This window comes from Saccopteryx bilineata, chromosome 3 (genome assembly GCF_036850765.1).
Source record: "Saccopteryx bilineata isolate mSacBil1 chromosome 3, mSacBil1_pri_phased_curated, whole genome shotgun sequence".
In the NCBI taxonomy this organism is placed as follows: domain Eukaryota; kingdom Metazoa; phylum Chordata; class Mammalia; order Chiroptera; family Emballonuridae; genus Saccopteryx; species Saccopteryx bilineata.
In genome coordinates this window covers 278,497,779-278,525,483 of record NC_089492.1, presented here as the reverse complement: position 1 = coordinate 278,525,483, position 27,705 = coordinate 278,497,779, and the positions used below count along the sequence as shown (strand labels likewise).

The following is a 27,705-nucleotide window of genomic DNA, read 5'->3' as shown; positions in this document are numbered from 1 at the left end:
CTTTATACTGCCTCATTTGCATTAAGGCACTTTTTACCACCCACTAATATATTGCATATATATCTGTTTCTTGTCATTTCTAGCTCACAAAAAAGGTAAGCTCCATAAGAACTGATAATTTGGCTTGCTCACTATTATATTCCCAACACTTAGAACAATGCCTAGTCTAACCTGTGGAGGCACAGTGTATAATGTCTCAACCTGGAACGCTGATGTCGCCGCCAGTTTGGAACCCTGGGCTTGCTGGGTCAAGGCACATATGGGAGCTGATGCTTCCTTGCTCCCCCCCACCCACTCTTTCCTCTCTCTCTCTCTTTTTCTCTCTTCTCTAAAATGAATTTTTAAAAAAAAAAGAATACTGCCTGACACACACTGGGATGTGGAGGATCCAGGTTCGAGACCACGAGGTCGCCAGCTTGAGTGTGGGCTCATCTGGTTTGAGCAAAGCTCACCAGCTTGGACCCAAGGTCGCTGGCTCCAGCAAGGGGTCCCTCGGTCTGCTGAAGGCCCGCAGTCAAGGCACATATGAGAAAGCAATCAATGAACAACTAAGGTGTTGCAACGGAAAACTAATGATTGATGCTTCTCATCTCTCTCAGTTCTTGTCTGTCTGTCCCTATCTATCCCTCTCTCTGACTCTCTCTCTGTCTCTGTAAAAAAAAAAAAAAAGATGTTCTGGACCCTGGCCGGTTGGCTCACTGTATAGAACATTGGCCCAGCATGTGGAAGTCTCAGGTTTTAAGCCCAGTAAGGGCACACATGAAAAGTGACATCAGCTTCTCTTTCCTCCCTCTCCCCCTTCTCTCTCTTCGTCTTTCGCAACCAGTGGCTTGGCTGGTCAGAGGATCAGCCTCAAAGCTGAGGATAGCTCAGCAGATTTGAGCATCAGCCCAGATGGAGGTTCCTGGGTAGAACCCAGTGGGGGATGTAAGAGGGAGTCTCACTATCTCCCCTCCTCTCACACTTAATTAAAACAAATTTTTTTTACAAGAGATGTTTTGAATAGCATAAAAAAAGCTAGTCTAATAGAAACTGACAATTTAGAATACACAATCTTATACAGAGATTACAATACATGCAAAAATAATAGATAAAAGAAATTATACCAAAAAATGGTTATAGTTTTCTCTAGAAATCAATCTAGAAATTTTCATTTTCTTCTTTTACCTACCTTAATTTTGAAAATAATAATTCAATGGTAATGGTGTACTTTTATAATTAGAAAAAGTTTTACTTTAAGAGTTAAGCCTAACCAAAAAAGCTCAGTACTAAAATATAAAAATAAAACCAAAGCAAACTCTTGACCCAAAAAAAGTTTGTACTATAACAGAATTAAAGATTGTTCTCAACATAAACTGAAGGTTTCCAATTACTAGTGTGATCAGGTCATTTATCATCCAAAATGTGTTCATTTTAAGAGTTCAAGTAAATTCATCTGACCAGGCAGTGGCGCAGTGGATTGAGCGTTGGACTAGGACTCAGAGGACCCAGGTTCAAAGTGCCAAGGTAGCCGGCTTGAGTGCAGGATCATCAGGCTTGAGCACAGGCTCACAAGCTTGAGCATGGGATCACAGACATGATCCCATGGTCTATGGCTTGAGCCCAAAGGTCACTGGCTTGAGCCCAAGGTCGATGGCTTGAGCAAGGGGTCACTTGATCTGCTGTAGTCCCCCGGTCAAGGCACATATGAGAAAGCAATCAATGAACAACTGAGGAGCTGCAATGAAGAATTGATTCTTCTCATCTCTCTCCTTTCCTGTCTGTCTGTCCCTACCTGTCCCTCTCTCTGTCTCTGTCACCAAAAAAAAAAAAAAAAGAGTTCAACTAAATTTAAAAAGTTATTAATAGGTATTTCATTGACCTACAATAGCTATAAAGTGATACTTGTTTGGGTCAAACCAGGAAAAATAATCAACTTTCCCAGTACCTGCATGATAAAGTTCTAGGACAATGTTAAAATCTCCAAAACGCAGCTATCTTGCCTCTACTTCTGCTACAAAGCCTCCCGTATATGCCACACTGGGCTGACTACTGGCCATTCCATTAACCATGACTCTAAATCTTCACTTTCTGGAAAGCCTTTTCTACCCTTATTTGCCTAGACTTCTACCTTCCAGGTTTGTTTTACTTCCACAATAAAGCAACTCCTTCTTTCACCATATAATACAGCACATTCAGACTTCTGATCAGAGGTTCTTAACCTGGGGCATATTAAATGGCCTGATGGACATCTGTGAAATTCCGAAATGACATGTAAACACTGGGCATATGCTCTTTTTTGAGGAGAAAGCATTGAAACTGTTTTCAAATTCTAAAAATAATTCATACCCAAAAGAATAAGAATCACTGCTTTATCATATAACCTTAGATTACAATGGTTAATTTATTCACCTCCCTCACTACACTGTGAGTTTCTGTAAAGCATCTTGTCTTATTCCTAGGAATAAATAGTGCGATGGACTAAAATATGAAAAATATATGTCTAAATCCCCAATTCTCCCTCAGTTCTCTCAGGCTCACTGTAAGACAGCTAAAATTTACTTCTAATTCTATTACCATCATCCTTTAAAATTTAACTCCATTTATGAATCTGAATCAATCATTTAACATAAAAAATTAAATCTCCTCCCATTAAAACCAATGTTCTTTTCCAAACTTTCTGCATCTTACATGTAGAAAAAAAAAATTTTAAATAAAAAAATTTTAAGTTAGAAAAAGAAAAATTTTTTTAAAAATTTAAACTCCTAGTGTCCTAAAAGAAATCACAATACAAGGCCAAAGGTGAATATTTATTAAAGAAAAAGAAGCCTGATCTGTGGTGGCGCAGTGGATAAAGCATCAACCTGGAACACTGAGGTTACCGGATCAAGACCCTGGGCTTGCCTGGTCAAGGCACATACAAGAAGCAAGGTGATGCCTCCTGTTCCCCCCCCCCATTCTTTCTTTCTCTCTCTCTTCTCTCTCTAAAATTAATATTTTTAAAAAAAATTTTAATAAAATAAAGGAAAAAAAGAAGAAAGTTGTACAAGCCAATCTATCTTAACATGTTGCTTCATCATCACTTCCTAAATTAAGATGATGGGGAAAAGTCTTATTACAATATAAAAATCTAATTCTATTCAACATTTTATTGGGCCTTTTGCAAAAACATCTACCACATGCCCATAGTGTCCATGGCTCACACACAGAAACAGAGACACAGTAGGACAAAAGGGCCGAGTTACTCACCGCGCTGTACACCGCCGAGACGGTGGGAGTGAAGAGGCGGTCCTCCAGAGGCTGCTGCACGGGTCCTCTAGGAATTCTGCAAGAGCGAGTTAAGGATAAGAGAACTCAAAAATGGATTGCTTTAACAGTTAAGAGAAAATTACCACCACAAACTTCTGTCAATGACCCACACCTTGTTACCCGGGTCATACACTTAATTCTCCACAGAAACTGTAAAACAAAGCATTTCAAATTTCATAATGTGATTAGATCAATCTCTCCAAAAGTGATTCCCATGATAAACATTCCATGGAAACTCAAAACAAATAAAATTACAAAACAAGTCTCCCAACTTCAGGCCTATGATGAAAATCTACCACCTTTACTTTCTAGAGAAAAAGGCTAAGGAAATATAAGCAGAAAATTCAGAAATGTAAAATTAATTCATCAACCTGGAAATTGCTGACAAAGACTCAGTCTACTCCACTAACTATACAGGAATAGAGAATACAATTGTTTCCTTGTTTTTCTATTTTAACTGCTACTTGACCTCATATCAACCCACCAACTCCTCATTTTTAAAAAGAGGCTCTCTAGCATAATTAAGTTTAAAATGTTTCAGCATGTTGTCAAGACATTCTATTAAAAGACAAAATACTATCATTTTATTCAGCTTCAAAAATTGAGAGCTGTACTTTTTAGCAGGTAAGATATTTTTACCACTTTAAGAATGACAACCACCTTGGTTGTCTGGCTCAGTGGATAGAGCATGAGCCTGGCCTATGGACGTCCCAGGTTCAATTCCTGGTCAGGACACACATGAGAAGAGATCATCTGCTTCTCTTCCCCTCCCTTTTCCTCTTCTCTCTGTCTTCCCCTGTTGCAGCCAGTGGCTCCACTCAAGCATTGACCCCGGGTGCTGAGGATAATAGCTCATTTGGTTGGACCCAGATAGGCATTACTGGGTGGATCCCAAGTGGGGCACATAAAAGAATCTACCTCCCCTCCTCTCACTTACAAAAAAATATATATCACAACCTGGTCAAAATATGTGGTTGCCTTCAATCCATAGGACAACTAAATTAGTATTTCATCTCATAAAATAGTCAATGGAGTATCACTCTAACCTAAACAACTGCCAAATTCTTGGCCCACGTTGAATCACCTTCCCAATGGAAAATGACTGCTATTACAGACAGGGCAGGTGATGCAAGAAACCAAGGGAGCTTATCTTACAGAGTCATTTTGTCCTTTAATTATTAGTGTCTATGGTTGCATGGCTTCATAAATATGCTAAAAAGCACTGAATTGTACTACTGAATAGTGTAAATTATATGGTATGTGAATTATGTATCAATTTAAAAATAACTTAGTATTTTGATAATTAGCAACTAGGTTGGTAATCATCCTTTCTACTAAAAAAGCCCAGATAATCAGTATGAGATAGGTACTGCTAGACATTATCGCCAAAAACAGGTAAATTCAAATAAATGACATGCACGTAACACTCTCATACTAGAGCATACTCCTCTGAATTCTGCCAATCATGAAGCTTATTATCAGCTCATACCAAGCTCTGTATCTCCAGCATACATCATTGGATGCTATTTCCCTTTGAGCTCAGGGTAACAACCAAATAGCTTCTCATAGCACCACTTAAAATTCTAATTCAATCAATGAGCAGTGTAATACTATATGCAAGTGCAGTGCTCCAGAACACATTTTTACTTTTTAAATTTCATGACTGACATACATTAGCACACCCACTTAACACTTCTGTAGTTCAAATTGCTAATTCATATCATTAGGAAATAAAAGCAAAATCATTAACAAGATTCGACAGATGGTATGTAATAACTGAATTAAGACTAACTAGAAATATAAATGCAAAAAAATTCTAATTCTACACATTATTTTAATAAAATTAGTAAGACAAATTTAGAATTAAATAAAATTTGAAGATTATAGAGAATTAAAGCACAATAGACTTTAAATTATTAAAGTACTCACTACATTTTCATATTAAAGGTCAATTAGGCAGATAAAAAAATTTTAGCAACCAAATTTCATCAGAAATCCAGGCTCTATGACGAGATTACATAATGATCTGAATGTTTTCTACTTATACTGTGAAGGAACACCAATCATTTTTTAAAGCAAAATGTTTACTGAAATTTCATGAATGATGAAACTCCTTAGGAGAATTTTAGATCAATGGCGATCACAACTGACCTCTGGTTTGACTCGTAGTCAGCACTCCTCAATAGGTAGATTTTGACAGGTTAGAAAGCACGTAGTAAAAGTCAAGAGAAATCTTCCTCCAGTTTGCTGAAGCCCTAATGTTCCATTTACAACTCTCAGCTCAATGTTTCTAAACTTTGCCCCACTCTACTACAAGAAAAGCTACTATCCCAAAACTCAGCATAAGCAATATTCTTAAAGAGACAGCCTCACTTTATCACTGCCTCACTGAAAGGGAAAGCGAAAGTACAACCCCATCCTACAAATATTCAATACTATTTTAGAGAACACACAGACAACTGAGATGAAAACAAATGAATGAAAAAGATCTTTTCTGCATTATTTCTCATTTAAGCTTTAGGGCACTATAGTAATGTCAGTCAATTTATGCCTTCTCCACTTTCTCCTCCCTTCTACATAGTTTTTTAATAATGAAAAAGATAAATTATATAAAATGAGAATAAGGACAGAATTTCAAAACTATACCCTATTTCACAAAGATACTATACATGATTTCTCAAAAGAAGCACTATTTAAAATATAGTTGCTTTGGAAATAGCTATATTCCCTTTAATATTAGTTCTGACCTATAAGGAATATGTCTTACAAAATTAACTTAAAGTGGATTAAAGACCTAAATGTAGAGCCTAAAACTATACATTTTTAGAATTAAACAGAATAAATCTGCATAACCTCATATTTGGCAATAGACTATTAGATATGACACCACAAGCAAAAGCAGCAGCAACAACAAAAGATTAACTGTACTTCAACAAAGTTAAAAACTTTTGTGCAAAGGACACCAACAAGAAAGGGAAAAAACAACACACAGGGGACCTGTATCTAAAATATATACACATCTACAGATGAATAATAAAAACACAACCTAATTATTTAAATGGACATAAGATCTGAATATACATTTCTCCAAAATAATTATACAAATGACCAAAAAGCACATGAAAAGATATTCAATATAATTAGTCACCAGGAGAATGCAAATCAAAACTACAATGAAATATCACTTCACACCCACTAGGATAGTTAAAATCAAAAAGCCATTATTGTCACTCCAATAAATTCAATTTAAAAAAACAAAGCCAGTATTGATGAGATTGTAGAGACACTGGATCCCTCATACACTGCTGGTGGGAATGTGAAATAGTATATAGCCCATGGAAAAACAGTCTGAGAGTCCCTCAAAAGCTTAAACATTGTGGTGGTGCAGTGGATAGAGCGTCAATCTAGGACACTGAAGTTCAAAACCCCAAGGTTGCTGGCTTGAGCGTGGGAATCACAGACATGACCCCATGGTCGCTGGCTTGAGCCCAATGGTCTCTGGCTTGAGCAAGGGGTCACTGGCTTGGAAGTAGCCCCCAGGTCAAGGCACATATGAAAAGCAATCAATGAAAAACTAAAGTGCCGCAACAAATTAATGCTTCTCATCTTTCTCCCTTCCTGTCTCTTTCTCATTATCAAAAAAAAAAAGAAAAAGAAAAAAAAATTTAAACATTGAGTTACCATATGATCCACTCTTAGGTGTTTAACCAAAAAAAATTTAAAACATATGCCCTTGAAAAAATTTATACATGAATATTTAATATATGAAACATTACTCAAAATAGATAAAATATGAAAATAACCCAAGTGTCCATCTGCTGATAAATGGAAGGATACACAAAATGTGATATATTGATACAATTAAATTTTATTTAGCAATAAAAAGAAATACTATACATGGATAAACCTTGAAAACATGCTAAGTGAAAGAAGTCAATTACAAAAAAACACATGTATGATTAGATTTTTATAAAATGTTCAGAATATGCTATAAAGATAAGACTAGTGATTGCTTAGAATGGGAGTGAATAGACAGATAGGAAGCTGAGGACCTGAATAGACAATTCCCCAAAGAAGATACACAGCACTTGAAAAGATGTTCAACATCACTAAGCATGAGAATAATGTAAATCAAAATTAAAATGAGATAGCACCTCAGACCCAGCAGTTAAACCATTATCAAAAAGACAAGAAGTAAAAAGTGTGGAGAGGACCAGATGTAAGTAAAAGGGAAAGTTTGTGTACTGTTGGTGGGATTGTAAATTGGTACAGCTACTATGGCAAACAATATGGAGGTTCCTAAGAAATGAAAATAGAACCAAAGTACGACCCAACAATTCCATTTCTGGGTATTTATCTAAAAAAAAATTAAAATATAACTGAAAAAGATATATTTACCCCGTGTTCATTGTAGCATTGTATATACAACCAAGATATGGAAGCAACCTAAACATTCATCCATAAATGAATGAATAAAGAAGATGTAGAACATTTACACAATGGGATAAAAAAAGAATGAGATCTTTCCATTAGCGACAACACAGATGGACCTAGAGAGTATTATGTTAAGTGAAACAAATCAGACACAGAAAGAAAAATGCTGTATGATTTTACTTAAATGAGGAACATGAAAAACAAAATAAAGGAACAATCAAAATAAAAATGAAATAAGTCATAGATACAAAGAACAAACTGAACAGCCAAAGGGGAGGGGAATGAGGAGCTGGGCAAAAATGGGTAGGGAATTAAGAAGTACAATATTCCAGTTATTACTTGTGGGAAATACAATGTATGGAATAGGGAATAGAGTCAATAATACCATAATAACTATGTAAAACTGCAGATGGTTACTAGAGTTATTGTAGTGACCTCTTTTATTTTTTATTATTTTTTTTTTTTTTTGTATTTTTCTGAAGTTGGAAACAGGGAGGCAGTCAGACTCCCGCATGCGCCCAACCGGGATCCACCCTGCATGCCAACCAGGAGGCGATGCTCTGCCCATCTGGGGTGCCGCTCTGTTGCAACCAGAGCCATTCTAGTGCCTGAGGCAGAGGCCATAGAGCCATCCTCAGCGCCCGGGCCAACCTTGCTCCAGTGGAGCCTTGGCTGCAGGAGGGGAAGAGAGAGACAGAGAGGAAGGAGAGGGGGAGGGATGGAGAAGCAGATGGGCGCTTCTCCTGTGTGCCCTGGCCAGGAATCAAACCAGGGACTCCTGCACGCCAGGCTGATGTTCTACCACTGAAGCAACCGGCCAGGGCAGTAGTGACCTCTTTTAAGAGACATATACTATACATATAAATGTTTGAATCACTAAATTGTACACCAGAAACACATATATTGTATGTCAACTATACTTATAAACAAATTTTAAATAAGTACGTAAAAGGAAAACTCTCACTTCTTTGACTATTCACCAAGAGGCACAAGTGGTATATTTCTACCAGAGTAAAGTGAAACATTTTTCTATTATCATAAACCCATAAATTGTGTAAGTTTTCTTTACTTCATAACTCTAATCAACTATTTTCCGTGTTTTCTTTCAATCTAAAATTGCCACAAAGTTGTCTAACTCATTTTGTTTGTAAGTAATAAATCATTTGAATGTAAATGGAGGACTTTACATTTCAACCCATTTAATTTCATAATGCTGATTCTGATTCATTTCATTTTGAAATCTAATCCTACACTTAAGTTTGTCATCCAAGTTTCCAAGTAGTTTTTACAAGGATAAGAATTTCATCTTAATTTACATCATTGCAGAAAAAAATACTAAATAGGTCAGAATTCAAGAAAGAGACTATGACACTCCAGGAGATATTCCTCCAATTCTAAATCCATGCAATAAACAAGCACAACTTTGAGGGTAACTGATCAACTTGCCTACAAATTGCCTACCTTGGTTCTAGAAATTCTCCTACCTTGGTTCATGATATTGTCCAAAAAGGTATCATGAATACTTCCTAGAAATCAAATATTTTGTAGTCTGTATATACAGGGATTTATAGTAAGGTATACCCCAACTTTCAGAGTATAATTAGTAAAAAAAAATTTTTTTTCATTATGCTTGAGAAACTAGCCATCTGCTAAAGTTATAATTTATAAATAAAAATTTATCCATGTAAGTTTTAACTTAAAAATGAAAGTGGAGCCTGACCTGTGGTGGTGCAGTGGATAAAGCGTCAACCTGGAAATGCTTAGGTTGCCGGTTCAAAAAAACTCTGGGCTTGCCTGGTCAAGGCACATATGAGAATTGATACTTCCAGCTCCTCCCCCCTTCTCTCTCTCTCTCTCTCCCCCGCCCCCCTGTTTAAAAATGAATAAGTAAAATCTAAAAAAAAAAAATTATAAAAAAAAAAATGAAAGTGGAGGCCCTGGGCAGTTGGCTCAGTGGTAGAGCGTTGGCCTGGCGTGCAGGAGTCCCAGGTTCGATTCCCAGCCAGGGCACACAGGAGAAGCGCCCATCTGCTTCTCCACCCCTCCCCCTCTCCTTCCTCTCTGTCTCTCTCTTCCCCTCCCACAGCAGAGGCTCCATTGGAGCAAAGTTTACCTGGGCGCTGAGGATGGCTCCATGGCATCTGCCTCAGGCGCTAAATTGGCTCTGGTCGCAACAGAGCAACACCCCAGATGGGCAGAGCATCACCCCCTGGTGGGTATGCCGGGTGGATCCCGGTCAGGCACATGCGGGAGTCTGTCTGACTGTCTCTCCCGTTTCCAACTTCAGAAACATACAGAAAAAAAAGGGGGGGGGGGATATTTCTCTTAAAAAAAATGGAAGTGGAATATGCTTGAGAAGATTTAGGATATATGACATCAAGCCCAATCAAAATTTAATTATGAATCCTCAGGTCTACAATACAACTAAAGAAAGCTGCTGGCTTTACATGAAAAATTCCTGAAAAAAAATCTCTAGACAAAGCAAAAGCAATATACCTGCAGACTCTAAGCAGTAAACAAAACTGGGGACTATGCAAAGAGTCACCCTTAGTGAAATACCCCACATGGTGTTGAGGGTTGGTCCATTTTTTGCTGCTGTTGTGTTATTGTAAACTATTTTATCTTTTTATCTACAGGCTTTTGTCTTGAAGGAAGGGCCCTGTAAATAGAACTATGCAACACAGCAGCAATGTAAGCAGTTAGAACTCCAACACGAATCTACTTTCTGGCAAGAAGAGTCCTGGTGGGCCAGAGTATTGGTGGAATTTCAAAGAACAAACTGAAGGAGGAGGATCCCTAATTCTTTGTATGAACCCATGCAAGTCCCACCAGGCTCACCTCTGAGTTGTCCATAAATGGAATACATTGAAAGTAGCATATTCAAAGATCAGAACTGCTCCCTGCCCCAAAGCAAAGACAAAACGTGAGCCCTAAACCTAAATAGTATTATAACAGGTCCCAGTATCTACAAAACATAAAATTTTAAATGTCCAGGACACAATCTAAAATTACTCAACATACAAAAATAGGAAAATGTAACCAATTCTCAAGAACTAGTAGTCAAATCTAAAAAGGTTTACTGCATGGCCTGACCTGTGGTGGCGCAGTGGGATAAAGCGTCGACCTGGAACATTGAGGTTGCCTGTTCGAAACCCTGGGCTTGCCTGGTCAAGGCACATATGGGAGTTGATGCTTCCTGCTCCTCCCCTTTCTCTCTCTCTCTCTCTCTCTCTCCCCTCTCTCTAAAAATAACTAAATAAAATTAAAAAAAAAAAAAAAGATTTACTGCCACCTTAGAAAACATTCTCCAAACAAGCCAGAATTTAAAAAGCATAACCTTTACATTGTCTAGAACACAATCGAAAATTACTTGACATATAAAAAAAAACAGGAAAATCTGACCAATTCTTAGGATAAAAAACAATCAATAGATGCCAACCTTAAAAAGACAGACATTAGGCCCTGGCCCGGTGGCTCAGTGAACAGAGCACTGTCCCAGAGTGCCAAGGCCGCAGGTTTGAGCCCCATTCAGGGCACACAGAGAACTAACCATCTAGATAAGGTAGAAACAATAACATCTAAGTTGAGATCTGAAGGATGCAAATAATGCATCCTATGAAGAGCAAGGGAAACAGCATTCTAGGAAGGGGTTGGGGGGAAGTAGCAAATGTAAAGTCCAGAGCTAGAAAACGGCCGTGCTCAAGTATCATGAGACTAAAGTAAAGGGAATATGCAGGGAGTGTAATGGCAGAGTTTGGAAATTTAAGAGGAACTACATCATTTGAAGGTGTGTAGGGAGGGCTTAGTAAGCAATATGAAATTTTAAATAACGGGCAGGCAGAGTTGAAATAGAGGAGGGTCATAACATTAATAGTATTTTTAAAAAACCATTCTGATTGTATATGAAGAATGAATTGAAGAAGTGAAGAAGAAATAAGTTTAATATTTCATTTTATTATAAATTTATGAATGTGAAGGCTTAAAAACAAGTAAATGTAAATCCATAAATACATTAAAAAATTTATCACCTTTCTTTTAAAAACTTCAAGGCTTTCATTCTCTCACTTTGTTTCAAATCTAGTCACGGCAGAGTTTATTTTCTCATTATGTTATCTCATTTATGCCTTGCTTTATTTGACCCCAAATTTGAGGTGGCTTACTAAAAAAATACATGTATAATAGAATCTTTAAATGAAAGTAAATAAGCAAATATGACAAAGACTAACAGGAAATAATGTCCCACAAAAAAAAAAAAGAAACATAAAGGCATAAATATAACATATTTTTAAAATTTTTTAAATGATATCATTTGATGAAACAGATCAACTCATATTCAAATCCACTCAATTCTCTGCAAGGAGCTCTTATTTCAAGATCCAAACGCAGCCCTGGCCGGTTGGCTTAGCAGTGAGCATCGGCCCAGCATGCAGGAGTCCCGGGTTTGATTCCTGGCCAGGACACACAGGAGAAGTGCCCATCTGCTTCTCCACCCTTCCCCCTCTCCTTCCTCTCTGTCTCTCTCTTCCCCTCCCGCAGCCAAGGCTACATTGGAGCAAAGCTGGCTTGGGTGCTGAGGATGGCTCTGTGGCCTCTGCCTCAGGCGCTAGAATGGCTCGTTGCAGTGGAGCAATGCCCCAGATGGGCTGTGCATCAACCCTGATGGGCATGCCAGGTGGATCCCGGTCAGGCGCATGCGGGAGTCCGTCTGTCTGCCTCCTACCCCTTCTCACTTCAGAAAAATACAAAAAGAAAAAAAGAAAAAAATCTAAATGCTATAATTCAGCCAGATTTTAGAATAACTTTTTCAAAATATTTTTCACTACCATAAATCAAGTATGAGCTTTTGCTTTTTCCTTACTGTCTGCATCCAGCCTACATCAAAACACTTGACTTTCTCAAACTAACAAAAGCATAAAACTAAGACTGGCACTTTTACTCAAGCTTACAGAATTATCTTTCTGGTAAAAATGTTCAGGGCAAGACCTATCAGGCTCCTATTTAATCAGATAATAGAAACTTAAAGCTATGGGCAATAAACTGTCACTGATTGTAACACAAGATATACTTTAGGGCAAAATGAACTATTTGTGTTACTTTTAGATTGTGTGGCAAGCACATCGCTAACTACTGACAAACAAGACACACTAGGAGCAGGGACTTTGGAAGTGTAAAAGACCAGAATCTGAATCCCAACTTCCTTATTTAGCTAGATTATCTTGGGGAAAATGATCTGACCTCCTCAAAACCTGATTCCTCATCCATACATTTTGGGAATGCTGGAAAGACTTAATAAAATAAGGCTTGTTATATGCTTGGCACGTCGTAAGCAATATTTCATTATTGCTTTCATAAAGATCGTGATTTTCCTTTCTCTGGACTATTTAGATGACAAAGGCATTTTAAGATAACTCTCCCAGACTCCTACCATTCCCTAAGAGCACCAAGAACTCTCCAACTTCCGTCGTTAGAGCTTAACAAAGCTAGGAAGAAATACGTGGTTAGGAAAAGCAGGTCTTTGGGAACATACGACAGATATCATAAAAATGAAAAGAGAAGCTTAAAAAAATGTAAACTGTTTCATATCTGACAAAATTCTATGATACTGATTGATCTTTGCCACTTTAGTGAATTACACAGGATTTCTCTCTGTTATGAAACTTATTCATTCTGACTTAACTGATCTCCCCAAGCTGAGCAGCTTATCACATGAACTTAACAGTTCTTAACTCAAAGCAGTTTACATGGAAGAGTATCCAATAGGGGAAACTGCTTTTCTTATTTACATCTGAACAACTAGGGTCCTTGGCCAAATTAATTCACCCAACAGTCACATGCCAAAAGTCAAGGAGCTGAAAATACTTGTTCCTACCACATCAACTATCAAAGAAACAGATGGGGAAAATCAATACCATTTTATTAGCAAAGCCCCTTACCCACTTAACATTTTTTGAGTGAATCTAGTTTTGGTCTGAAGAAAATGATATGATGAGTATTGGCAATATAAAATATTAACCATCATCACTTAGAAAATATAACTCTCCCGTCTGTAGTCATTATTCTTAGAATCAAAGTACACAGGAAATATTTTCATAAATCTGCCTATTTAAAAATTGACAGCCAATAAACATTCCATAAGGAAAGCATTCCGTAAGTCCATCTCACCAGCTCCTTCCTCAGCGTCATCTATGAGAGCAGGTCCTCTAACGAAGATGATTGAGGTCAATTTTTGATCACGAAGCAAAAAACTGAACTAAGTTATCTTTAGATTTTGGTTAACTTACCAAAGAAAAAATATACAAACTTTTACATCACTTATCATTTACATTCACTATTCCATATATGCCACAGCCGGATAGCTTAATTGGTTAGAGCATTATCCCGAAGTGCAGAGGTTGCTGGTTTGATCCATGGCAAGGACATAAAGGGACAGATGTTCCTATTTCTATATGCGCTCTCCCTCCCTCTCTCTAAAATTTATAAACATTTTGTAAAATCCCATATATATGTCCTAACAGAGAAAAAAAAAAATCCTACAAACCTTCACAACTCTGAACATAATTTCTCAGGATAGAGATCCATGTGAGTCAATGTTATTTTATTTGTTGATTCTGAGGTATGGAAATAACTACAGCCAATGTTTCCCTTCCTCATTCTAGACACACCTAATCTCCAGAAAGACGTTTTCTTTCAAAACAGCATTTTTTTTCAACATAAAATTCTAAAAGGCAAGTATGTTATTATAAAAACTATTAAATAGAAAGTTTTTCAGCAGATTTTAAGTTCTTACATAGGATGGGCGCAGCCAAGATGATATTTTTTTTAATTTAAATAAAAAATTTATTAAAAATCTGATAAAACAATTCCCAAAATATTGGCTTTTCCCCAAAACTGTAGCTATACAATGCACTGCGTCTACCACGTTAAAACCTGCCTCAGGCCTGACCAAGCGGCGGTGCAGTGGACAGAGTGTCGGACTGGGATACCAAGGACCCAGGTTCGAGACCCCGAGGTCGCCAGCTTGAGCGTGGGCTCATCTGGTTTGAGCAAAGCTCACCAGCTTGGACCCAAGGTCACTGGCTCCAGCAAGGGGTTCTTCGGTCAGCTGAAGGCCCGCAGTCAAGGCACATATGAGAAAGCAATCAATGAACAACTAAGGTGTCGCAATGCGCAACGAAAAACTAATGATTGATGCTTCTCATCTCTCCGTCACTGTCTATCCTTCTCTCTGACTCTCTCTGTAAAAAAAAAAAAAAAATTGTTACAGTACATTAAAAAAAAGTCATTTAAAAACCTGCCTCAGACACAAATACAAAAACCATAAACAAGCCATCACTCTTCAACACTCTGAAAGACAAAAGATAAAATGCCTAAGGAACAATGTGGATGACTTGCAAGATGACTTTTTTCATAAACTACAGGCCAACCTAATTACCATGTGTCAAGTATCACATGTTTAAATTTAAGAGTCTTCAAAAAATATTTTTAAAACAATCAAATGATATTTTTCAAAGATGGCAGGCTTATAAAGAGATTTTAAAATAAATTGGATCAGTAAGATCAGAAAGGTACAAATTTTTGAAAAATTTAAAAAGAACTAAAAGAGCAATGGAGAGAATGTTTTGAAATACAATATAAAACATACCAACAACCTGGTGCACTTATCTTTCTAATGACAATGCTCTCAAGCCAAACAAGCTCATTTATTATCTGACTTGTATGCCATGATGTTAAATAAACATAAAACCAAGAAGAATATCTAAATAGTAACTCCTAGAACTTTAAAAAATTAACTTTTCCTTATCCACGAATAGAACACCTTAGCATAAAAAAAAAGATCAACTCATATTTTTATAAAAAGTAATTTCTAGTTGGTTCTAATATATTTTGGTACGTACTTAACACTCAAGCATGGATAGGTATATAGAAATTCTAAACTTGCATAATGATTCAAACCAAAGAATATCACATTATGAATATTTAATTCTCAAAAGCTGCTCCTGTTCTGCCCCAGTACTCAATCTCTCTCTCAGTATCCCGCTGTTTACATCAAGGTTCCAGACCAAGACAATTGCAAGCCAACCGAAAGTAGAGCTGGACTCTAAAATTAATAAATAAAATCTTTTTTAAGAAATTAAAATAAAAATGAATTAAAATAACCACTTAATCTTTTCTTCTAATTTAGGGGGAAAAGTGGCATTGCTTTTATAGTTTTGTAAATCTCTTTAATATCTACTTGAATAGAAAACCAGCTAAAATGTTGTATGTGCTTCTGCATGCAATCTGTTGTAACATGTTATCGTGAAAAAACTCTGATCTCCTACAGATGTGTGGTTAAATAAAAAGGAGTATGTTAATAATTTTCCTGATAATTCAGAGTTCTTTTTTGCTATTCCACTAAAACTTAACAAGCAATAGTTTTTAAAACATAGGTACAATCTATAATCTAAAATCATTATCAATTAACTTAATACATAATTACATTAAAATTAAGTGTTTTATACTTCATTTTAAATGGACCTTTCACCTCTGAATGATTTTGTAACATCATGCACAAAACATCTGGAAAATATTAGTACAATAAGTTATGCAGATTTTCTAGATGTTGACATAGTTCATTGTACAACATAAAAGTGCTATTAAAATCTGTTAATTTTAAAGTGCTATTAAAATCTGTTAATAGCACTACTGTGTCATCAGAAAAGTACATAAAAGTATTAGGAAGCTATCAAACTTATGGTGGAGATACAGATACAAGTTTCCAGTATTCTAGTTTTCACTTAAAACTTGTCATTTCCTCATTGGCAACAGTTTATTTAAATTTTTTTTTGTAATTTTCTGAAGTGAGAAGTGGGGAGAGGCAGGCAGACAGATTCCTATATATGCCCAACTAGGATCCACCTGGCATGCCCACCAGGGGGCGATGCACAGCCCATTTGGGGTGTTGCTCCGCTTCAATCGGAGCCACTCTGGCGCCTGAGGCAGAGGCCATGGAGCCATCCTTAGCACCCAGGCCAACTCTGCTCCAATGTAGGCCTGGCCGCGGGAAGGGGAGAGACAGAGAGGAAGGAGAGGGGGAGGGGTGGAGAAGCAGATGGGCGCTTCTCCTGTGTGCCCTGACTGAGAATTGAACCCAGGACTTTCACATGCCCAACCGATGCTCAACCGTTGAGCCTACCAGCCAGGGATGGCAACAGTTTATTTTTGAAAGTTTATTTTGAAGTTTATTTTTTAAAATGTCAGGCTGCTAAGCCTGACCTGTGGTGGTGCCGTGGATAAAGCGTCCAACCTGGAAATGTTGAGGTCGCCAGTTTGAAACCCTGGGCTTGCCTGCTCAAGGCACATATGGGAGTTGATGCTTCCAGCTCCTCCCCCCTTCTCTCTCTCTGTCTCTCCCTCTCCTCTCTAAAATGAATAAAAAATTAAAAAAAAATGTCTGCTAAATATCCAAGTCTAAATAATCAATTCATCATTCTTTCAAGTAAAAATGGTGTTACTTTTAAAGCCCCTACTTCTGCCTAAAACTCACTCACAAAAGTGGTTTTCATTAAAACCATTACCAGTGCCTGACCGGGTGGGTGGTGGTGCAGTGGATAGAGCGTCGGACTAGGATGCGGAAGGACCCAGGTTCGAGACCCCACGGTCGTCAGCTTGAGCGCGGGCTCATCTGGTTTGAGCAAAGCTCACCAGCTTGGACTCAAGGTCGCTAGCTGAAGGGGGGGGGGGGGTTGCTCGGTCTGCTGAAGGCCTGCGGTCAAGGAGCATATGAGAAGGCAATCAATGAACAACTAGGGTGTCGCAATGAAAAACTGATGATTGATGCTTCTCATATCTCTCCATTCCTGTCTATCTGTCCCTATCTATCCCTCTGTCTGACTCTCTCTGTCCCTGTAAAAAAATAAAATAAAGATTAAAACCATTACCGGACAATTATGCAACTGAAGTGCTTCATATGTACCCCCCATTCCATCACGTGGAATATATAAAGGTATATACTCAGGGATCAAGTTTTAAATAAATGAATAATTTTTACTGTTTCGTTAAAGATATTAAGTTAAACTAGAGCTTTTTTTCTTTTTCTTTTTGTGACAGAGTCAGAGAGAGGGACAGATAGGAAAAGACAGGAAAGTAAGAGATGAGAAGCATCAATTCTTTGTTGTGGTACTTTAGTTGCTCATTGATTACTTTCTCATATGTGCCTTGACCAGGGGGCTACAGCAGAGCAAGTGACCCCTTTTGCTCAAGCCAGAGACCCTGGGCTAAACCAGGTGAGCCAGCACTCAAGCTGGCGATCTCAAGGTTTTGAACCTAGGTCCTCTTGTCCCAGTCCTACGCTCTGTCCACTGCACCACTGCCTGGTCAGGCGCCTTTTTCTTTTCTAAGAGTGTACTCTGGTGAAGAACACAATCATTTTTAGTATGGTTTGGTACTTGACTCATACTAAGATGCAAGCAGGTGCCAATGATTCTGCACCATCAGAGAAAATGTCAATAAGTGAAAAAGGGCAAAAAATATTTTAGAACGATTATTAAAATAGTTCTGATCTCTGCCCCTAAATAATATACTACCGTAAGAAAACCATATTCTCTCTTGCAGCCTGATGCCAAAAGCAGAACTTCCACAATGCTAATATCCAGAATAAATTTCCTAGAGCAGAGTAAATCTAGGTAAACAGGCCAGAAGCACAGTGCTCCAAGTAAAAGCACCAGAGAATCCCATAAATGTACTTATATAAAATTAATGCAAAAATGGTCATCAAATGAGGTCATGAAGAAAATCCAAAGGGCTTTTCATTCACACTGACAGAGAACTACTGTGCATTTGAAAAATGAATGATATATTATTCATTAATGTTCTTTCTTAAAAAATGCACAAATTGGTATGAGCGAAGGGTTGCATTCCATTAGCCCATACTTAGTAAAATTTGAAAATGAATGAAGCAAGGGCACCCTTCTCTACTGTTTTCCCCACTGAAGCCATTCCATCTGGACCTCTGTCTGCCCAGTTATATAATTCTCCTTCACCTCATCCTTACAATCTTACACTCTAGGCCCAACTATTAAGACCCCCACTCATCAGTGTCGCTAAAACCACTACTGAAACAAAGTCTCCTTGGTTCTTTCATTTTCCCAACCCTCTTGCCCTTTTCTTTAGTTTCAAGTACCTGCACCCATCTAATGACACATCTGTCTAAAATGGCTATAGCAACTATGACAGACTGATTCAGTGACACCAATAAAATCTAAGGGCTTGAGTTGAATCAAATATACCCCACACAAGCCCTATAATCTATAAACTATAGCCAATAATTCCAGCTAACACCTAGATTTCAAAAAACTTGAATATAGCCTGACTAGGCAGTAGCGCAGTGGACAGAGTGTTGGCCTGGCACTCTGAGGACCCAGGTTCAAAACCCTAAGGTCTGGCTTGAGCATGGGTTCACTGGCTTGGCTAGAGGCTCCCCTGCCCCAGGTTAAGGCATATATGAGAAAGCAATCAATAAACAACTAAGGAGCCACTATGAGTTGATGCTTCTCATCTCTCTCCCTTCCTGTCTGTCCCTATCTCTCTCTCTTAAAATAACAAACAAAAAACTTGAATATACTGTAACTTGAAGCCCAGAATTAACTGACAGATCAATTTCAGACTGTGTCAAAGAGGTTTAACAGTTCTAAAAACACTGAACTTGAGAGTTTATTCATATCACTAATCTAGAATATAAATTTGATTTTAGCATTTCAGTTCCTCCACTTACTACCTATGCTATTTCTGGGGGATTCACACTTAACATTTTTATACACGTGCTTTCACCTAGAAAATGAGGACAAGAATAGTACATACTTCAGAAATTTAATACACAGTTTAAAGAATTTATTTAAGGCATTTAACACAGTGCTTTATAAACAGGTATACAATAAACCACTGCTAATATTAAGACCTCTAAGTGCAATTTATCTTTCTAGTATAAAGGTCAAATAAGGTACCAAAAGCACCTGAACCAATGACAAAGTAACACATTTTCCCTCAGATTTCAACCACATATTTATATACCAATTTATTTAACATAACTGTAAATAAATTTTCACCATGCTATATATTATAGTCCCTTCTTAGAATATGTGACTGCCTAACCTGTAGTGGCACAGTGGATAGAGTATCGACCAGTTCAAAATCTCAGGCTTGCCTGGTCAAGGCACATACAAGAAAGCAATGAACAACTAAAGTGAAGCAACTATGGATTGATGCTTAACTCCCTCCCTCTCCCTCTCCCAAATCAATAAATAAAATCTTTAAAAAAAAATAAATAACATGTGACAACAGAGCTTTACATCTAAAAAATTAGTATACAAGCCCTGGCAGGTTGGCTCAATGGTAGAGCGTCGGCCTAGCGTGCGGAAGTCCTGGGTTCAATTCCCAGCCAGGGCACACAGGAGAAGCGCCCATCTGTTTCTCCACCCCTCCCCCTCTCCTTCCTCTGTCTCTCTCATCCCCTCCCGGAGCCAAGGCTCCATTGGAGCAAAGATGGCCTGGGCGCTGGGGATGGCTCTGTGGCCTCTGCCTCAGGCGCTAGAGTGGCTCTGGTCACAACAGAGCGACGCCCCAGATGGGCAGAGCATTGCCCCCTGGTGGGCGTGCCGAGTGGATCCCGGTTGGGGGCATGCAGGAGTCTGTCTGACTGCCTCCTCGTTTCCAGCTTCAAAAAAATAAAAATAAAATAAAATAAAAATAAAAAAATAAAAAATTAGTATATAGTCATGCAGCACTTAATGACAGGAAAAATGCATTGTGAGGTGATTTCATCATTCTGTGAACTCCATTCTGCACTCACACAAACCTACATGGTACAGCCTACACACCTAGGCTATGTGATATAGAACCTATTGCTTCTAGGCTATAAACCTGATGGTGTTACTATACTAAAATTGTAACACAATGGTGAAGTATTTGTACGTCCAAACAATAAAGGTACAGTAAAATACAATATAAAAGATTTTTTAAATGTTACACCTGTTTAGGGCACTGACCATAAAAGGAACTTGCAGGACTAGAAGTTGCTCCAGTTAGTGAGTGGTGAGGATGAAGACCTAAGAAATTACTGTACACTACTGTAGATTTTATAAACACTGTACATTTAGGCTACACTAAAATTTTTTAAATTTCATTTTTCAATAATAAATGAATCTTAGCTTAATGTCATTTTTTACTACATAAGCTTTAAATTTCTTAAAAACTTTTGGACTCTTGTAAACACTTAGCTTAAAATACAAACACACTGCCCTGGCCAGTTGGCTCAGTGGTAGAGCGTCGGCCCAGCATGCAGAAGTCCCAAGTTTGATTCCAGGCCAGGGCACACAGGAGAAGCACCCATCTGCTTCTCTAACCTTCCCCCTCTCCTTTTTCTCTCTCACTCTCTTCCCCTCCAGAAGCCAAGGTTCCACTGGATCAAAGTTGGCCCGGGCACTGAGGGATAGCTCCATGGCCTCCACCTCAGGCACTAGAATGTCTTCGGTTGCAAGGGAGCAACGCCCCAGATGGGCAGAGCATCACCTCCTGGTGGGCGTGCCGGGTGGATCCCGGTCAGGCACATGCAGGAGTGTCTCCTGCCTCCCACTTTTCACTTCAGGAAAAAAAAATACAAACACACTGTAGAACTGTATATAAATATCTTCTTTATAGTCTTATTTTATAAGCTTTAATACTTTTAAAATATATTAATTTTTTGCTTTTTAAACTTTTAGATTATTGTGACCTAATCCTCAAAAAATTCTCTGATGTCATGGACAATCCCCCTGAGTGTTGTCAGCAAGATGTCATTCATTTATTCCTTGGTGACATCATCCCCAAGCCCAAGTAAGGTGCTTGATGCAGTCACAGATGTTATAATCCTTTCAGAATTGCATCAGTGTCTTCCCCAGTTTCAGCAATGGCCTTGGCAAAGGTACTCCTCAAACCATAAAAGCCTTAAAAGTTGCTCTAACTTCTTTGTCCATTGGTTTGACCAAAGACATGGTGTCTAGAGGGAGAAATACCTCTTTGGTATTGGGATGCAGATCACCAATCAAAAGAGGATATCCAGGAGCATTATCTACAATCTTGTACACTGTGTTACTGTCCAAACTACTTCCTCAAGTTGCTGGCAAAGCAATTCATGACAGTATCTTGGAAAAGCAGCTGGGCCATGCATGATGTCTTATTGTTCCTGTAGCACACTGAGTGTGTGCACTGTTAATATGCTTGAGGCCCTGGGATTTTCACTGTGCTAAATCATAAAGGTTTTTAATGTGTAGCCTGCAATATTACTCCCAAGCAAGACTGTAATTCTGTTCTTAAAAGCCTTGAGGCCCTGGCCGGTTGGCTCAGTGGTAGAGCGTCAGCCTGGCGTGCAGGAGTCCTGGGTTCGATTCCCAGCCAGGGCACACAGGAGAAGCACCCATCTGCTTCTTATCCCTCCCTCTCTCCTTCCTCTCTGTCTCTCTCTTCCCCTCCTGCAGCCGAGGCTCCATTGGAGCAAAATTGGCCCGGGTGCTGAGGATGGCTCTGTGGCCTCTGCCTCAAGCGCTAGAATGGCTCTGGTAGCAACAGAGCGACGCCCCGGATGGGCAGAGCATCGCCTCCTGGTGGGCGTGCCAGGTGGATCCTGGCCAGGCACATGTGGGAGTCTGTCTGACTGCCTCCCTGTTTCTGGCTTCGGAAAAATACAAAAAAAAAAAAAGAACCTTGAAACCTGGCATTGACCTGGACTCCTTATAGATAAAAGTCCTTTTAGGCATCCATTTCCAGAAATAGGGAGGTTGTATTCATATTGAATATTTGTGCTGGCAAGTAATTTTCCTCCATAATCAGCTTGTCTAGAGTTTCCAAAATTCATCAGCTGTCTTTATATCAGCACTCTCAGACTCACCACTCATTTTCAAATCATGTAATGAACAATGATACCTGAATCAGTTAAACCATCCAGAGCTAGCAATAAATTCAACTTTGTAGCTGGGTCCAGCCTTTTCTCTAAACATGCAAACAAGAGGGATGGCAGAGGTAGAAAAGGGTAAAGAAGTAATAAATGGTAAGAGAAAAACACACAATACAATATGTGGTGAACACACAGTAGAATATACAGATGATGTATTACAGAATTGTATACTTGAAACCTATATTATTTTATTAACCAATGTCCTCCAATAAATTAATAAAAATTAAAAAAAAAAACACCATGCAAACAAACTTTCTCCTTTTGCCAGCACTGTCATGGTGATGGGAGAGATATGCTTCTGTGTCTAGTCTTCAATCCATCCAGATCATTAGAAGTTTCTCCATGTCTGATATAGGCCCTTCTCAAAATTTTGTCAGTCTCACTGCTATCAATGAAGCACATCCTTTAGTTTACATTACTTCGTTCTTGTTCTTCAAGAGTGTAGAATGAGACAAGTCTGACTGACCAACAATACCATCACTGAGTTATCTTTAAATTTATTTTTAATTTATTGGGATGACATGGTTGTAGTTTTCAAGTGAACAACTCAATGAAACACCATCTACACACGTGATCATGCACCCCCTGCCCCGGCAAAGTCTCTCCGCCCCCATATTTCCCTCTCCCCCACTTCCTCCCCTCTCTATTACCTCCCTCTCCCCCCTTTCCTTCTAGTTATCGTTACCCTGTTGTCTGTATCTATGTGTTATGTATCTCTGTTTTTTAACTGTCACTGATTTTCTACCTTTGTGGTCATTATTCACTTTTATTTTTTAATTCCAAGTCAATCACTCAATATGGCCCCTTACAATGTCAACAATAGATTTTGTACACTCCAGGGGCCATAATAAACAAAATGAGATTAAATCCAAAGAGAATATGATGTATAAGAGGTACAGTACAGGTCCTGGCCGGTTGGCTCAGCGGTAGAGCGTCGGCCTAGCGTGCGGAGGACCCGGGTTCGATTCCCGGCCAGGGCACACAGGAGAAGCACCCATTTGCTTCTCCACCCCACCGCCGCGCTTTCCCTCTCTGTCTCTCTCTTCCCCTCCCGCAGCCAAGGCTCCATTGGAGCAAAGATGGCCCGGGCGCTGGGGATGGCTCTGTGGCCTCTGCCCCAGGCGCTAGAGTGGCTCTGGTCGCAACATGGCGACGCCCAGGATGGGCAGAGCATCGCCCCCTGGTGGGCAGAGCATCGCCCCTGGTGGGCGTGCCGGGTGGATCCCGGTCGGGCAAATGCGGAAGTCTGTCTGTCTCTCCCTGTTTCCAGCTTCAGAAAAATGAAAAAAAAAAAAAAAAAAAAGAGGTACAGTACACATAACTTGTATGAGGCTGCTGCTAGCCTAACACAGCACTGTTGTATAGCAAACTTTTTTTATAAGTAGAAAGAATACACTCTAAAATAACAATAAAAAGTGTAGTATAATAAATGCATAAACCAGTACCAGTCATTTATTATCATTGTCAAGAACTATGCACTGTACATAACTGTCTATGCTTGGCTTGCAGTAATGCACTGCCCTATGGCCGTACTAAGGCTACCGTGTCACTCGGCAATAGGAAATTTTTCACCTCCATTATCATCTTACAGGGCCAGCATTTATTAAGTTTATCAGTGACCAAAATTTGGCACATGACTACATATACCATGTGCACTGTTTAACACTGAGGTTATGAAATAGAACTTAAATGGTCACAAATACTTTCTAGGAGATACCGTGTGGTACCAAGGGTAATAAACTGTGGCACACAATAGGTTTACCTTAACAAATGACTGGTCTAGGAGGAAAATTTGTAATAGGTGAGGAAATAAAAAAATATCATAGGCCCTGGCTGGTTGGCTCAGCGGTAGAGCGTCGGCCTGGCATGCGGGGGACCCGGGTTCGATTCCCGGCCAAGGCACATAGGAGAAGCGCCCATTTGCTTCTCCACCCCCCCCTCCTTCCTCTCTGTCTCTCTCTTCCCCTCCCGCAGCCAAGGCTCCATTGGAGCAAAGATGGCCCAGGCGCTGGGGATGGCTCCTTGGCCTCTGCCCCAGGCGCTAGAGTGGCTCTGGTCGCGGCAGAGCGACGCCCCGGAGGGGCAGAGCATCGCCCCCTGGTGGGCAGAGCATCGCCCCTGGTGGGCGTGCCGGGTGGATCCCGGTCGGGCGCATGCGGGAGTCTGTCTGACTGTCTCTCCCCGTTTCTAGCTTCAGAAAAATACAAAAAAAAAAAAAAAAAAATCATAAACTTTCACAAGACACAGATTAAGACATTCAGGTTCCTCCAAAATATCTCAAGAATACAAATACAACAAAGCTGGGTGGTATGTGCAGTAGTGTTTGCCATGTTATTCTCTATAATTTTTTATATGCATAAAATATTTCCATAAAAAATGAATTGCCATATGACTGGAGGTGGCACAGTGGTAGAGCTTCAACCTGGGAGGCTGAGGTCCCAGGTTAGAAACCCCAAAGTCACCGGCTTGAGCACAGGCTCATGAACATGATCCCAAGGTCACTAGTTTGAAAGAGATTACTAGCTTGGCTTGAGGTACCCACCCATCCCCCATCAAGGCACATATGAGAAAGCAATCAATGAACAACTAAAGTGTCGCAAGGAAAAACTGATGATTGATGCTTCTCATCTCTCTCCGTTCCTGTCTGTCTGTCCCTATCTATCCCTCTCTCTCTCTCTGTCTCTGTAAAAAAACAAAAAACAAAAAAAACACACACACAAAAGGAAATTAAGCTTTGTTTTGTTCATTAAAAGAAACTGGAATTTTTTTTGCTATTTTGTTTTTAGGTGAGGAGATAAAATTCTAAAATAGATACTGTTGCTGCTGCAAAGTATGAACAAGGAGAATGGAGGTGGTGAGAGAAAGGGCGAGCACAAACCCAAACAAAGGGCAGCACACTGGCTCTGGCTTAACCCTGGGTATGAAAGCACTCTTTGTCTTCATGGTCAATGCAAGGCCATTGAATGTCCCAGTATACAGTTAAAAAAAAAAAAGACAGGAGAAGAGGGAGGATGGGGAGTTCTGCCTCTTTAGGGGATATCTCCTCAGCTGCCTGGCTACAATAAGGACAAAGATTGCAAGGACACAGAAAGCTTTCCAAGCATGCAGCTCCCCAGTCTTTGTCTATTAACGCAGACCAGCAAAATGATTCATATGCCCTGCTTACACTACACAACTTGATTTTACTATGAAACAAATTCCAGAACTGCATCTCTATTTCATCTTGATCCATTCAGAAAACTGAAGAGGAAATAGTCTTTTGGTTTTCAGTTTATACTCCAGAAATGATAATCCCTTTGCATCAGAAAAGTTTAAATTAAAAAACATATTTATTTTCTTTTGTCCAACTGTTTTTTAAAAGGCCAAATAACCTAAAAATATTTTCTAATGAAGGCAACAGCAGCTCAATGTTTAACATAGGTTCACGATAAAGATCTCACATTTCAATACAGTATCAGGATGTGATTACCATGTTCCTCACTGCTGTTAGTGAAAGAAGTTGTTATAGTTTAATTAAATTTGGGCCTGACCTGTGGTGGCGCAGTGGATAAAGCGTCGACCTGGAAATGCTGAGGTTGCCAGTTCAAAAAAACCCTGGGCTTGCCTGGTCAAGGCACATATGGAAGTTCGGGCACTAGAATGGCTCCGGTTGCAGTGGGGCAATGCCCCAGATGGGCAGAGCATTGCCCCCTAGTGGGCATGCTGGGTGGATCCTGGTCAGGAGCATGCAGGAGTCTGTCTCTCTACTTCCCCACATCTTACTTCAGAAAAATACATACAAAAAAAACTCAATTCAAATGATACAGAGAATAAATATAAGTAGAAAGTACCAGCATAGAAGAAGGTAGTACCTTCCATCATCCAATCTTTTTCTCATAATGGTAACCACTGCCAAGTTTCTTATGTATCTTTTCAGAAATTTTCAAAAATATACTGTACTGTCCTTTTTAACACCTCTTAAAAATTGCTTCTAAGCCTGACCAGGCAGTAGCGCAGAGGATGGAGGGTCGGACTGGGATGCGGAGGACCCATGTTTGAGACCACGGGGTCACCGGCTTGAGCACGGGCTCGTCTGGTTTGAGCAGAGCTCACTGGCTTGGACCCAAGGTCGCTGGCTCGAGCAGGGGGTTGCTCGGTCTGCTGTGGCCCCACGGTCGGGGCACATATGAGAAAGCAATCGATGAACAACTAGGGTGTCACAGTGAGGGACTGATGGTTGGTGCTTCTCATCTCTCTCTGTTCCTGTCTGCCTGTCCCTGTCTGTCCCTCTCTCTGACACTGTCTCTGTAAAAATAAATAAATAAATAAATAAATAAATAAATAATAAAATTTGCTTCTAAAACTAATCACTGTGATTTTTTCTAAAATATCAGCTCAGTATAGGTTTAAAAAAGGAAAATGAATTTTCTCAAAAAAAATATTTTTACTTATTCATTTTAAAGAAGAGCGAGAGAGAAAGAAAGAGAATGGGAGGAGGGGTAGGAAGCATCAACTCCCATACGTGCCCTGACCGAGCAAGCCCAGGGTTTTGAACTGATGACCTCAACATTCCAGGTCAACACTTTATCTACTGCACCACCATAGGTCAGGCTGAAAATGAATTTTCTAAATCTGAGTCATTCACAATTATAAAAACATGATGATGAAGATTATTAGATAAAAGAGTTAAACAGAAAATTAACGTGCCAAGTGTTAACAGAACTATTTGGTTCACTATCCCATCTGTAAAGAACATTTTTAGCATTTAATTTCACGTCATGGAGCCAATTAAAATATAAATATTAAATAAATCACATTTTCACTTTTTACAAATTATATGATCTATTAATCTTTTTACAACTATTTCTCAATGTAGACATCTTCATTCCCTCCATGACCTTTCAATTACATCTTATTAAATTTGCTACAATCTATGCAGGCCTGTGGTGGCAGATAGAACAGCAGATAGAACATCAACCTGGAATGTTGAAGTTGTGGGTTTGGTCACCAGTTCAAAACCCTAGGCTTACCTGGTCAAG

General features: G+C 39.2%; 1 protein-coding gene across 22 annotated transcripts in view; it reads right to left on the bottom strand.

Annotated features, from left to right (window-relative positions):
• Positions 1–27,705, bottom strand: part of EIF4G3 (eukaryotic translation initiation factor 4 gamma 3) — a 345,052-nt gene that overhangs the window by 257,606 nt on the left and 59,741 nt on the right. For 21 of the 22 annotated variants that reach the window (XM_066270225.1, XM_066270224.1, XM_066270204.1 and 18 more), the window contains exon 2: positions 3,229–3,304. Coding sequence is in view for 1 of the 22 variants with exons in the window: in XM_066270221.1 (XP_066126318.1) it covers positions 3,229–3,304 (76 nt within the window). In the remaining 21 variants the exon portion in view is untranslated. Of the gene's footprint in view, positions 1–3,228; positions 3,305–5,439; positions 5,459–27,705 lie in introns of those variants that run through there. The other variant, XM_066270223.1, reaches the window with a different exon arrangement.